The 14,717-nt window shown below is 42.3% G+C and overlaps 1 protein-coding gene across 5 annotated transcripts in view; it reads left to right on the top strand.

Annotated features, from left to right (window-relative positions):
- Positions 1-14,717, top strand: part of ZNF536 (zinc finger protein 536) — a 345,885-nt gene that overhangs the window by 328,390 nt on the left and 2,778 nt on the right. For all 5 annotated transcript variants that reach the window (XM_066195030.1, XM_066195029.1, XM_066195027.1 and 2 more), the window contains one exon: positions 13,936-14,717. This exon is cut by the window's right edge and continues 2,778 nt beyond it. In XM_066195030.1, coding sequence (XP_066051127.1) covers positions 13,936-14,171 — 236 coding nt within the window. In that variant the 3' untranslated portion in view covers positions 14,172-14,717. The remainder of the gene's footprint in view (positions 1-13,935) is intronic.

Here is a 14,717-nt window from a genome sequence, read left to right as displayed (position 1 = left end):
GGTTTATACACAGAGAAGCCCAAGTGGGTATCAGTTTGCTTGAAAGCCCAGAGCCTGCCATTGATTTCATATAAGTAAATCTTCTCCCTGGGAGTCAGGGGAAGGCAACGAAGCTTCCATGGGATTGTGTGGCTCTCCTGAAGGAAACAGGAGCAAGGCTGTGGTGTGCTGGGTGCTGCTGGCAGGGACATTTGCCTCTTTGCCACCTGACATGCTGTGATTTGAATAGTTCTTGTGAGATAGGTAGGGAGCTCCTTGATTCTAAACCACTGAAAAAATACCCAGACTCCCTAAATGGACACAAGTGTCTCCCTGCCCATAGAAGTTTGGACTTCTCCAATTTTGTTTTTTTAAAAAAAAATCCTCAGTAGCATCTGTTCCTCTGAATACTGACTGCCACAGGAGTTGTTGGAAGGGGATTTTGGTTTCGTTTCCTTTGACATCTAAGGGTTTTGCCGCACCTTCATCTTGCGCCCTTTCCTGGGTGGCTGCGCATGGCTTTAGGGACATGGGTGACAGCAGCCTCAGCTCTGGCTGTCAATTATTGGTCTATGTGTAAACCATAGAGCAACCAGCCGGCTCTGTGTGCCCCAGCGATGGTAAAATTCCCATTGTCCCACTTGGCAGCCAGGTGTGAGCCCCACCGTGCCTGCAGGAGAGCTCGGGGTGCCTGTGGGTCCCCGCTCAGGTGCTGGGCTGCAGGACCCTCACGGCCCCGTGTCCCCAGAGCCCGCCGTCCCTCTCGCACCCAGAGCCAACACCACATGGAGATAAATGCAAAAATAAACGCAAACAGGAGCACAAATTCACAACGAGACGATGGAATGTGCCGGCTTTTACGCCCAGGCACATTTTCATGTCTCTTTTATGAATCTTTGCAAGTAAGGGCCAAGCGCCGAGGCCGCAGCTCAGGGACAGCTCAGGCCCGTGCATTGTGCAAGCTCCTGTGCATTCCCACACAAGCCTGGGGGATGACTTAAAGGCTTTGTAGTATGCATAACCTTCAGCAATTTGCTGAATCAGGGCCTAAATACTGAAATATTCTTCAATAGTTCTGGCTCCACTATGAAATTCTAGAAGGCACATTTCCCTCTCAGTGTCTCTCCATAAGACCCATCAATGATAATGGAGTTACATTAGGCACATCTAAAGTTAATTATACAGTTACATCCCTCTTGGCCTGTTTATCAAAAAGAATATGATAAAAAAAAATTCCTCTGACTTCTAATATCTATTTTTATTTGAATTTTGATCTGCCGTCTAGGCCAAAGAGTAAAGACTGCACTGAGAAGACCTTTGGTAGGTGGGTCTGGATGTTTGTTAGCTGAGAGCCAGCGTGGGAAATGTTGTGTTAAGAAAATTTGCAGGAAAAAAAATTCTATGGAAACCAAAGCAAAAGAAATATTTTGGGCAGGCTCTTCCTTTTAAAAATTAAGTGGGTGGCTTTAAGGGATGTTGATTTATTTTGGAGTGCGGGTTTAGAGGCATGCTTCAATTGGAAAAAACAAATTCTAATGTTCACTAAAAACTCAGGAATTTATAATGCAGAGAAGAGGTTGAATGAAACAGTAGATCCAGAAATTTTGCAATTCACTGCATATTAAAAAATAAGTACTTTTACTGTTTTTTTTGGCTGATTTTTTAAAACACGAGTTCACATCCAAAATATGGTGAGCCAAAATCCTCTATCCCAAACACAGGTATCTGAATATCTTGATTTTGGTATGTGAGCATATTGCTGGGGGATGCCAGGTTTGTCTAGGGATCCAGTAGCTTTGACATACTCTAGTTTACAGTACCTGGAGTGTGCTCAGTTGCTAATGCGTTTTGCATGCAAGATCACTGTGCTTCAGCATGACAGCTAGGAAAAATGTCAATTTATTTTTAATTGCAACAGGGCGCAGTTTGGGGGAGAAAAAAAAAAAACCAACAAAAATTAAAATCACATTCTTTGTTAGAGAATTGTTCTACAAGAGTCCAGTCAGAAAGCTCCTGGTACTTAATAAAGTCAAATTCCTCCCTGAGCGTTCCCGTGAGCTCCCACGGAAGCCAGCGGGAGCTGCGCATGAGTACCGAGGGCAGCGTTTTGCCCTTAGGACTGAATTTCCCAACTGACTATTCTTTTAGACTGTCTTTTGATTAACAATCTGTTTGCAGCAGGATAGGGCCAGGGAGGCAGTGTATACCCCACTGTTCAAATCTGTGGCAAAATATTCTACAGAGAGCTACTTAATAAATATCAACTTGCTCCAATAGTCATTGAGAAATACCTCAACAGATAGCAATCAATCGAGGGCTGAGTTGGGAAAAAAAAATTACAAAAGGACATCAAAGAGGTTCTCACTCCCAGTCTATTGCTCTATTTAAGGGTCCTATAATTCGGTGAGGTTGTGTGCTAAATAATTTGTAAGCCTTCAGAACATCCAGGTTATTGTTTGTGGACAGATGGTGCATCACATTTTATTGCTTATTCCTTCTGTGGTTTCTCATATGCAGGACTGATGTGCACTCTGAAGTCTTTGTTTCCTTGCTAAAATCTCTAATCTAAAACAGGCAATCAAGCACACAGACAGTGCTTCAGAAAGCATAATCATACTTTTAAAGGGGGGAAAAAACATTTCAGTTGCAGTTAGGAAGCAGATGTGTTCCCTGAAAATGTAAAAGGTTATCAGAAGTATTAAAATAGGGAAATAGACACAGAATTTGGGAGCGCCGGGGAGAGCATGTATTTTCTGCCTCTACTGCAGGGTAGGTGTGCCTTTTCCTAGGATACCTGCTTTGTATCTGGCTCTCTGCGGAGCTGGTGTAGCGAAAGCCTTCGGAGACCGGCTTTTGCTTCCACCTTTCCCCTGAGATTGGCAGTCTTTGTCTTTTACAGGCAAGGAGCAGCCGTGTTGTGATCCTGGAACCGCTGCTGCCCCGAAGAGTTAAATCATGTTGATATACAGGAAGGAAATGGAATAGACTAACTCTACTCTTTTCTTCCTACGGATTTTTCTTTTTATTCTGAAGATAGAATTACTGTTTGTAAGCATCTGAAAGTCATTAGTGGCTCTGCAGTCTGTCAGGTGCCGACGCAAAAAACTGCTGAAACTGAACGGGTTCCTGTGCGGAGTGCTGGGAATTTGTCATGTGCTGATGAGCAGTTATAATAATATATGAGCAAATCACAAGCATTCTGCAAATTAATCAAATTTTTTTTCCCCTTCTCCCTTGTCTCTGGGAGAGTGGCTTTGCCGGCAGACGTAGGTGAAGCAGTTTTACTCACAGATGGTAGCTCTGGCATCAGATGGAATTTATATAACAGTAATTCTGATTTCCTGCCAAAGTAGCACTGAAAACACCAGGGAGATTGTACAAGACAAGTCATGTGGTTTTGCTGAGGTTGTTGTGGGAAGTTTAAGGGGGGAAATCTCAAATTTTCCTCTTTGCATTTATTGTTTTAGCCTGAAGGGCCAGAAATCGTACACCATTCTGCCATCGGCGAAATCCAACACATCTTTTTTTATGAATCGCACTGAAAGAGTGCTTCCCAGCTGTTGGAACTGCTGGCGGGGAGGGAGCCACATGACTCCTCATCCTTTCCCTTTCCATACAAGGATTAAAGAGGGGAGGGTTCAAAAGGTTGCCGCACTACATGTTGGAGTGAGGCAGGGTCTCCCTTCCCAGGAAGCGGTGCCATGTTCACTTAGGCTGTACTCCCTCTGGCATTACAAAACACGGGGCGGGGGGGGTGTCCAGGGAAACACACTGGCAGTGGGTCTCCCTCCTCATTAAAACGGGAGGGTTTTGAATGAGGTTAGTCGGGTAGATTAGGGCTATTAGTTGTGTCTCTGATGACATTTCCAGTTTGATCAGTAGAAAACAGACGCGTGGGGTTTTTTTACCCGTTAAGGTAAGTGCTTGGTGCACTTGTTATTTGGCTTTTGCACAGATGAAACATGCATTGATCTGATGGCAGATCCTACCCTGACTCGGAGCAGCATAGATCTGTTCGAGCCAGGGGCTGGCAGCGAGGATGAGAGAGCAGAATAAGGCCCAGTGGCTTCTGAATTGGATCACGTTTTTAAAAACAAAAGCAGTCTTCCCTGGAAAAATATGACGGTGTTTTTATAATAGCCACATTTTGAGTAATGCATGGAGCATCGCAGGACTGCTGTGACACTAAAAGAAAAAAATAGAGGCAAGCAGAACGGGAGAACTTTCAGGGGCTGTTTTTAATAAAGAGGTGAATTCTTTCTGCAGTAGGAAAAATGATAAAAAGATGGCGTATCAGCTACATTATGCAACAAAGTAATGCTGCTGTGTTTTTATAATGTAAGGCACTGCCCATTTGTTTTGGTTTACGTGACTGCAGTGAAATAAGTGGATTAGACTGAAACTTTAGCATGCTTCATTGCAGCTGGTTGCAGACATCTGTCATTCCTCAGCCATACATTCTGGATCATGCCAAGAAGAAAAAGCAAAGTCTGACACCTTTCATTTTAGAGAGCCTTTTATAGCAAAGAAAAGGAGAAGGGGAGAAAGCATTTCCTTTGTGACTTGATAAAAAAGAGACTTTTTTCTGTGACAACACCAACGGCACTTTCCAGAGGCAGAGGTCCTGCAAAGTCAATGCTCAATTTACTCTTTGCAGCCCTTTAATTTTTCACTGTTTGATTTCCTGGCTTGTTGAATGGGATATGATAAAAATATGTTGTCTTATTCTTTTAAGGAAACATTAGCTACATGTGCACCTACATTTGAAATGTGCCTGGTGAAAGGTGGGTTGCTGTGAGCTCCCACTCAGGCTGTGCTCATGGTAATTCTGTGCTGTGATGGCACATAATGCAGAAGCATTGCCCATAATGAGTGGTTCTGAGAACTCCACTCACCAAATCCCATAAACAGATAATAGTGATGTTTTAGCAGAATGATTAGTGGGCTTGTGAGCTACTCCTGGATAATTTGAAATATTAGCTATTAGTGAGCTAGATATTTATTTACTTAGAGTGTTTTGTTCTCCTTCAGGCTCTCTACTATCACAGTGCTGGAGAATCGTGAGGTACATGACAAGTGATAATGTGACAAAATACTGTCTAAATTACCCCGTTTCCTGAAAAAGCAATACCAAAAATGAAAGAAGAACATGGTTAGTCTAAGTGACATCATACATGCAGAAAACAGATATTTAGCTTAGGGTCTCACTTCAGCAAACGTTATGGCACGTGGATAATTCCATCCCTTCCCACCCAGGTGATTTATGGATTGTGGAATTGGTGGGGAGACCGAGTATCCTGACAGGGCTGTGCCCAGAGGGGCAGGTGGCTCAGGCTGTGTGACTGTCCAGTTTGACACCAGCTGAGGATGTGACACATCCGAACGTCGGCAGGAAAGATTTAGAAAGCTGAGTATGGGATTTTTAAAATTCCATTCTGCCAAGTAAGATAAATAAACTCAAGGCAGTTGCCCAGAGTGAGAGAAAATTCTACTGTAGTTAAGGTTTGCTAGGCAGAATAAAGGATATTTGGTCATCACTAACAAGGTCTTTCCTATTAGCTTCTGAATTGAATGTTCTCTTTACTAAAATCCCAGTGCCACCAGTATAGCATTTAATCTGGGAAATCATAGGTACATTAAATTCAAATACAGCTTCATTCAAGAAGTTGTAAATGCTCCCTGAAATAATAAATATTTACTGAGACAATTAAAAAATATGACAGAACATTAGCGAGAAAACTTGTGAATGACCTAGTAGGAAAACTGAGATATTTTGCTCAAGGGGGTTAGAATGGGAATATAATGTTATTGAAGTGATTAAAACACGTAAAAGAGTGAATAGACGCAGCAATTAATTGAAATATGTAAGTAAAGGCAAAGGTGGGACTCTGAGCATGTAATTTTGATGATCAGAAGAACCTGGGGTTTGTTAATATTAAAGAAAAGTCTGCCACTTTTCTTCAAAATGTGTTTCCTTGGTTGCAATCTACGTGGATCCCCAAAGCACGAGAGGAAGAGAAGGCTGTGAGGGCTGTGCCCTGCTCATTCCCTGGGGTTGGGTACCTCTCCCCTCTCATGTGGAGAGGCCCAGGCTGCAGAGATGAAGGGACACATCAGGGTTTAGGAGAACAGGGATTGGTACCAGAGGGAGGAAATGGCTGGAAATGAAAGCTTGGCCAAAAAGACAAGCTTCTGTGAGTTTTCTGTAACCATTGCCATTATGACTTTAGTCAGAGTTTGCCTGCTCTTTGCAACAGGTATCTAGTGCCCTTGATAAGAACTCTGTCCTCTACTTATGTGTATAAACCAAAGTAAATAAATATGTAAAATTAAATGTAATTAAATTTCCCAAAGCATGGGACAATGATAGTCTGGCATTTCAAGCTCAATCAATGACAGCATTCCCACTAACCTCGTTTGGAGCCTGCTGAGGCTCCGGGCTCGTAAGTCATGTTTGTCATGTCAGAACCTGAACTGATGCCATTGTGCACAGGGCACCGCGTGTGCACCCACCAGCCATGGCCTGAGACACACAGATCCTGAGAAAGCACAATCTTCTGCCTTGATCTCAGAACTTTAGCTTTACAGGGTTCCTATAAAGTTTAATATCTGTTTAGGAAGACCTTTTCAGTCATTCTGCTGAGGCTATTCCTTTCTTACAAGAACAGATCCATTTCCCTTCTAAATCAAAAGCTATTCCTGTGTGAACAGCTTCTTCTGAAAAAGGAACAAATTCTGTGCTGAGTGGCTGGAGCTTAGTAATTCTGTTGTTTTACCAACTCTGCAAGAAATGGGAAATGTTTGTTTTCCCAGGACTTGCAAGTCTCTGTTACACCATCAGTTATTTCACTGGCCATTTCCTAATTCCCTTGTATTTGGTGCACTACAGATGGCTAACGAGTTCCTCACTCTACCTCCAAATAATTATAATTTTCATGTTCCACATATCAAAGGCAAAAAAAAAAAAAAAAAGAAGAGTTAAATTAGTGATGTTTTCCATAATTTTGCGAGTGGTTCATACAGGAAGGTAAAACCAGATAGATGAAGGGCAACAGTAGAATTTATCAGGAGTGCCCAGGTGACTGTTAGCCTCTGTGTCAGACCAACCTGCACTTGGCTGTTTTACATAGCAGGGCTGATTTGTTGGTGGTTTTTACTTCTTTTGCTTTTAAAGGAAACTTCAGTGTGTGATAATTAGTGATTGCAGCCTTTTGAGACAGCAGTTGAATAATTACTATAAGAACAGTTTTTATTTTAGGGGGAATGTGTGAAATTAACGTAATATTTTAATAATATATGTTAAAGGAAAAGCATAACACCAACTTTTGCTTTTCTGTGTCATGATTAAACATTTTAGTGCACTCATCAGCAAGCTGAAATACTTATTTGGAAACCCCAAGCACTATACAAGGCGCTATCTCAAAAATAGGCTCCACCTTTGATTGCATTTCAGAAGAGCCATGTAGGTATCTGGGGGTTTGATTCAATCCGATCTTTGAAGTTTTTTTGTTCTAGTAAAAATGTTTGATAAAATTAGTTACATATTAGGTCTTTTTGTTTTCCAGCTCTTCTGCAGCCACCGATAGTTCCGTGAATTGCCAGCCTGCTGTTGCAGGTGCCCATACACTGAGTGTCCATCCTTGCAGGACACCAGGACTGCAGCGGCTTTGGAATGGGTGCTGACCTCGGAAAGTTTTTCTTTTTTTTCAGACACCCTTAATGCATTTATTCACAATCAGGCAGGTGGCTGTGTTTTGTCACGCACTGAGTCTTCACCCCAAAGTTATCCTCCCCTAATTCAGATCTTTCCAGTAACTCACAGCAAGAGAAAGGCTCTTCCACGTGGCAGTGTGTGTGTTCGGACCTGAGCTGCTCCAAAGTGCTCAATATTAGTGAGGAGGGATTTAAGTAACCAGGATGGTGCCATGAGCAATTCATCTGATGACCTCTAAGGACTCTTTGCAGGATTGAGCCTGGTAATGAAGGAATTCAGCTGAATGGAGGGTGATAAGGGGGGGTTGCCCTGGCTTTAGGAGTCCCAGTGGAAACATGTAACCCAAAGCCTTAGCCTTGGTAGCTGGAAATGTTCCCTGGCCTTCCTAAAATCCAGATATCCCCGGATTTTTAAAAAATGTTCTTCCAGAGAAAATCACCAAAAAAGCCTCAGATAAGGGTTTTTGGTTTTATGACTTTTCTTGGTCAACATGAAATAGAGTTTTTAAAATTTAATTTTAGGGTTTTTTTTGTAATCCAAGTAACATGTAAACTTCACAGAATACTGAAATTTTCCCAGAAGATCACCTTGGTTGGTCTTGGACCTGTGTGTAAATAAATATATACTTTTCAATTGTTTTATAAAAAACTTTTATTACAGATATGGACCTGATTGGGTGTACTTTAATCTCTCTGATATTTGGGGAGTTTCATAAAATGCATATTTTGAGACCAATAAAGTGGAATGGCTCAATCAGAGCCATTATTGTCTATTGGACAAATATATTTATTCAGCATTTTCCCATCCATACTGTTATGCTCCAGATCCGAATGGCTGCTTTAGAGCCATTCTGCTCTCCTGGGTAATGCATACAGTGCTTGGGATGTTTGCCGTGGATAGGAAATGTATTTATGAAAATTTATACGTTAAAAAAAGGAAATTGCACTAGCCAAGATTTAAATGAAAATAGTTTCCCCCTTGCAAATGCCTGTTATTATGCTCTAATATACTTTCAAATGGCAGTGTTCACCAAGATGCCTGGGACCTGGAGGCTGTGGTCTGAGAGAGACATGAGTTCAGCCCAGCAGTCACGGCCGGAGAGCTGGAGATGCTCAGAAAGCCTCTCTTCAAACACAGAAAGCACCCGGCCATCGTTGCCTGCTGTTACTTCAGAGGCAGCACACACTTCATGTGCTTAGGGACGATTGTACCTCAAATACAACCTTGTGTGGGGAAAAAGGGACGCAAAGCAGCTCTGGGGAGCACCTGGGGAGGCGAGGGCTTACTGAAGGTGTGAGTGCAGGCTTTGCTGGGCAGCAGATGTGTGATTACATGGACCATTCCACCAGCAACGTTGTGGGACCGAGCATCCCGGTGCAGCAGGCAGTGCCCATCCATCCTGAGCCACTGCAGCCGGTCCTGCTCCAGTGCCTGGGCCTGGCCAGGGCTGCCCTGTCCACGTGGGATTGCTGCAGTGGCCCAGCAAGTCCAGTCCAGATCCTCAGCGCCCGACATCCCAACTAAAGAGATTTGTTTCCGAGAAATTCAGGCCTTTGAGGCTTTTTCAGATATCTCTTTACGAAGGAATAATTTGTTTTAAAGAGGTAATTGCTGTTATTTTTGATTTTCACCAAAAGGATATTCTTAAACAAGGCAAAGAAATCTGAAATGAGTTTGCCGTATTGCATCTCAGTAAGTGCTATAGCCATTGGCCATCTAAGGGAAAACATTCTGTCAGATAATCATGGCCATTTTTGCATTTTAAGGGAACAAATGTCATATCTAAGAAACACATTTTATTCAGAGCTTAATTATAATTTATAGTACATTGCACAGCATTTGTTTTCTGTTCATCATGTTATTGCTCTTCTGTCTTTCCCCTGAATTTATGCATTAAATCGTGTGTGTGTGTGTCTGGATGTGTGTATCTGTGTATATATGTACACATATGCAGTATAATACAAAGTGGTGTAGTGGGGACAACAGACGGCTTGTGTGTGATGTATTATTGGCATTTTTCTTTCAAATTACCATTTTCTTGCTGCTTTGGGAGAAAGCCATGATTTTGCTGTGATTAGTACACTTTTAACAATCTGGAATGAATTCCTGATCTTATTCATGTGACTAGTTCAATGCCCATTTTTACGTTTTAGTGCAAACCCCTACATATGTGCCTGTAATACCACAAAAATAAGATGTTTCTTTGTGGAAATTTTATAGAATTTGGATGCCGATCAAATATTTTTAGAAGTGGGGAATTAATGCGGCTTGACCATGTAAATGATTTTTTTAATGAAAAAGACTTTAGTATTCATCACTCTTTCTCTCTCTCGTTTGTGTATTCCTTTGTGCTAATCTTAAATAATGGATCCATATCAAAGTTAATAAATTAGTAACTATTAGCAGTGTTTGGATTACAGTGAGTAACCCAGTGCCACTTCATTGACATTGACTTTTTATGTGTTCCAATAATGCATTTCTAGCTGTAAAGATTAGACAAAGCAAAATACTGTTTGGGCATGTATCTTGAATCTTTAACAACTCTCGGGCAATGGTTTTGTTTAAGTCCAAGGCCCTTACTTGAGATAAACTTTCATTTAAGTGGCCCTAAACCCCAGACTGAGATCCATGTCTTTCTCAAAACCTACAATTTCTGACTGTTCGGCTGATGCACCATGTTGGGCTGCATCAGTCATGCCATGTTATGAAACCTAACGCGATGTGACTGATGCAGCCTGACATGAAGTGTCACAAAGCAACATATCACATCACAAACTTGAAAGAAAAGAAAACAAACTTTACTTTTTTTTTTCCCCTCGAAGCCTAAATTAATGAAGCTGCATATATTTTTTAAAAGGTGGACTAGTTTCAAACACTGAGGGATTTTTCTTAATATGAGCCTGCAGAAAACTTCTCCATCCTGGCCAGAAGTTCTCTCTTATCCACGCTCCTTGTGCTCCCTAAAATTCAGTCCAAACTAGAGAAGATGATGAGCCTTGGTCACTTCAGCACAGCCACCCTTTCTGGGTCTCATCCTGGGACGTTTAGATCACTTCCAGAGGAGAGGCTCCAGCAGGTGCTGGAAGTGATCACCCCTCCTGGGGAAATCCATGCATGCTAAAAATGTTCTTTGAGTCATTGTTGTCATTTTAGCTAATTTTTATTATTATTTTCAGCTGTTCCACTTCCTTAGACTGTCAACTTCCATCCAGAGGATTGCAAAGTCTCTCCACATGCTCAGTCAAAGACTTCATAGAACACAGCTCCACAACAGGATTATTTCAGCTGCAAACAATATATTGTTCTCTAGCCTCAATTTTTGATCAGAGAAAAAGGCACACCATAGTTTGCCCCCCTAGTCCACCCACTTTCAGTCTAATTCTTTTTACTACAATGGCAATGCATATCACATCATCTCCTGAACTATCAGGAAGATTCCTTTCTTCTTTTCTTTTTCTTCTCTTTTCTTTTTTTTTTTCTTTTTTTTTTTTTCTGAAGGGCTTTCATATAATTTTATTGGGAGATTCATAGTGGGTAAAATACGTCTGAACTATAGCTTGCTAAGAAAGGACCTACCAACCACTGCTAGATAAAACAGAAATTTATTGCCAAGTTATCTGGGAAGGGTTATTTTAAGAGCCTGCTACCCACAAGTTTTGGAGCTAAAATTAATGAATGGGGATACCTATAAGAAATGGGAATTTTCCTTCACCCCTTAGTTACAAGCAAATTGCAGTTATTGTTATCTTTGCAAGCAAGAATAATCTCTACTTTTTGTACTTCTTCTGCTGTAAACAATGTACCGCTTGCTTTCCTATGACCCTCACTCTGTATACATATTTATATATTATTCATATCGGATTAAAAATGAATGTGCTCTTTACCACAGTTGTACTGCATAGTGACAATACAAATTAACTTATTGTGTACTTACTTTTCACAAGGCAGTGATGTGAAATTTTGATGGCTTGAAAAAGTAAGTCGTGGGGGAAGCAATGCAGAACTGAATCCTTGTAGGTGCACTTTATATTGTCTGATTTATTAAAGTGCGTTGAATTAATAAATGACATTCTCTGCATGGAATTTTGAACACGGGTTTGAACTTGGTTCAGTGGTGAGCAAAAAGAGTTTGCTTTTATTCTGGTGCATGTGAGGTGGTTAGCTCCAGCCATGCTTTGTGCATTCCTTGCCTAGAATTTGTTCTTTGCAGGAAAGAATTAGGATGGCTGTTTATTAAGAGTTGCTTGTGGGTAAAGCATTAAGAGCTGGTTGGTGAGATCATAGCATCATAGACTGGCTTGGGTGGGAAAGAACACTAAAAGTCATTTAATTCCAACCCTCCTGCTGTGGGCAGGGACACCTTCCACAATCCCAGGTTCCTCCAAGTCCTGTCCAGCCTGGCCTGGAACACTTCCACACATGGGGCAGACACAGTTTCTCTGGGCAGCTGTGCCAGGGCCTCACCATCCACACAGGGAAGAATTTTTTCCTAATATCCAACCTAAACCCACTCTCTGTCAGTTTGGAGCCATTCCCCTTTGTCCTGTCACTCTAGATCCTTGTAAATAGTCCCTGTCCCTCTTTCTTATCAGTCCCTTCAGGTACTGAAAGGCCACAATTAGGTGACCCTTGATCCTCCTCTTCTCTGGGTTGAACCATCCCAATTCTCTCATCCTTTCCATCCCTCTGATCCTCTTGGTGCCTCCCCAGGACTGCTCCAACAGGTCCATGTCCTTCCTGTGCTGGAGGTATAATGTGCATAAATATGCACGTTGGAGGGTTTGGGAGGTGGTCACACTTCTGGAAGTCTTCAGCTTATGAAAACAAAGGGTGATGGGGAGTTTTCCATCCTTGAGGATGGAAACAAGGCTGCATTCCTGGGGCAAGGGCTTGGGGCCTCCAGTGTCTTTCCCCTGGATAGCGAGCAGCATGTCTTGGGGGACTCAGCCCTCAAGTGATGTTGATATTATAGTAAAAATGGCAGGTTGTTTGAGCAGCCCAGGACACTAATTCTGGGAGGACCATGGCAGCATTTCCACTCCAGTACAGGGAGCATCAGACCAGTGCACAACAGGTGCCTATTTGTTTAGCTGGTAAATTCGCACCTAAAACCAATAGGGAGAGGGTCCAGCCCTTTCCCCAGTGCAGGAAGCATAATCCTCCTCCTCTGCTGCCCTAGCATCTGTTTTTTGCCTGCTAAGTAGTACCACAGCAGCAAGGCAAAATGTGCTCCTCAAATGTGGAGATAGGGTATTGTTTTTCACTTATCCTGGCTTTATGTAGATGGTCTGGCACATTTATTTATTCATTTATTTGAGCAAATTAAAGCAAGCTAAGCGCATTTGACCTCAGATGGTCCTGGCTTAAGTTAATTTGAGAGACAAAGCTCATAAAGTTCCAGTAAAACACATCAACAACTTCCCAGCATAGGTTGAAATGTGATTGTTGAAACATAACCTCCAAAACCAGATACAGCACGGAGATTTGAAGTCACAATAATCTGAAAAATATAGGAGAGCATATTGATAAACCCTACTGAGAAGTGATATCTTTCATTCATGCCTTTGTTACGTGGTCGATTGCTGTTTTATCCACAAGAAGTGCATCTATCAGATTTTGTGCATTAACATTCCGTTTCTAAGCTGCCTTGGACATTTTCTTTTAAAGCTGATGATAACCTTGGGCCCTGATCCAGCAAACACTTACGTGCTTGCATATCTTTACTCACAGGAGTAATCTCACTGGAGTAAATGTTTGCAGGTTTGAGGCCATGGCTATCTCGATCCATTATTTTTTTTCCATTAAAAAGTAATCTGTGCAATTGAAATAAAACATACAATTCTTTACCCAGAAACCCACCCAAAGACAAAGTGTGTTTATTAGACTAAGGGTCTGCACATTGTCATCCTTGAATTGCACTTCAATAAAAAAGATAATTAACAAATGTAAAAGAAGACAGTTTCGTACACGCTGTATTTACAAGAGTTTGGTTTGGATCGTGGGCTGAAGGATTTACAGCTGAGGGGGGGAGATGGATTAGCTGCACTGCTCTGGAAATCCTAGGCAGAGAATTTTTAAAATGCAGTTGATTGAGGAAGAGCACAGATTTCTTGTTCTCTCAGAGGCCGCAGAGCCATGCCCCCTCCCAGCAGGAGAGGGGCTCAGGAGTGTCCCGTTTGTCCAGGCTGTGCGATGTCCACGGGCTAAAGCCAAAACTAACCAGGCTGTCGTCTGTCACGCAGGTCACCGGCCTTTCCAGTGCAGATACTGCCCCTACAGTGCCTCTCAGAAGGGAAACCTGAAGACCCACGTGCTCTGTGTCCATCGCATGCCTTTCGACAACAGCCAGTACCCCGACCGCAGGTTCAAGCGCTCCAGGGTGGACTCGGAAGCTGCCGGGAGTTTGGAGGAGCCGGCGGCCGCCAAGGCGGGGAGCTCGGCTGAGCTGTCTGAGGAGGGCAGCAAGGCCCAGGAGTGAAGCCCAGCAGGGCCAGCCCTGCTCTGCTGTGGCCTTTTACCCCGGCTTTGGACACGTGGTTGGTGAGGGCTGGCTTAAACCCCTTCTGAGGAAAGGGATGGTGTGCAAGTTCCCAGAAGGGTCCAGAATGCTGAAAACATTCAAATATATGTATATGTACATGTACCCTCCCATGTACATATATATATGCATTTACAGACACAGAGATTTCCAGTCATACCCACATTGAATATATATCTACATACATACACACACGCACACAAAATACACACATTCCATACGTGTGTGTGTGTGTGTGTGTGTAAATATATATATTAAACATGCAAAATAAATTTCCAGCCCTTGAAAATGGCTGCTAAACAGTTACCTGGCAACAAGTACTTCCAAACAACGTAGGTGGGATAATAAAGTGATTTAAAAATACTAGGAGGTCGTTAGTTATTTAAAAAGCAGGGCAATTTCAAACTTAAAAGTGGTCTTTGTCCAAAAATAATGCTCTTAACAGAAAAATGATACCCTCTAAACGATTTAGTGTTGCCTTGAAGA

The sequence above is a fragment of the Chamaea fasciata genome, unplaced genomic scaffold (genome assembly GCF_029207755.1).
Source record: "Chamaea fasciata isolate MVZ Bird 193981 ecotype frontalis unplaced genomic scaffold, bChaFas1.0.hap1 SCAF_12, whole genome shotgun sequence".
Lineage (NCBI taxonomy): Eukaryota > Metazoa > Chordata > Aves > Passeriformes > Sylviidae > Chamaea > Chamaea fasciata.
This window is presented reverse-complemented; position numbering and strand designations above follow the sequence as displayed.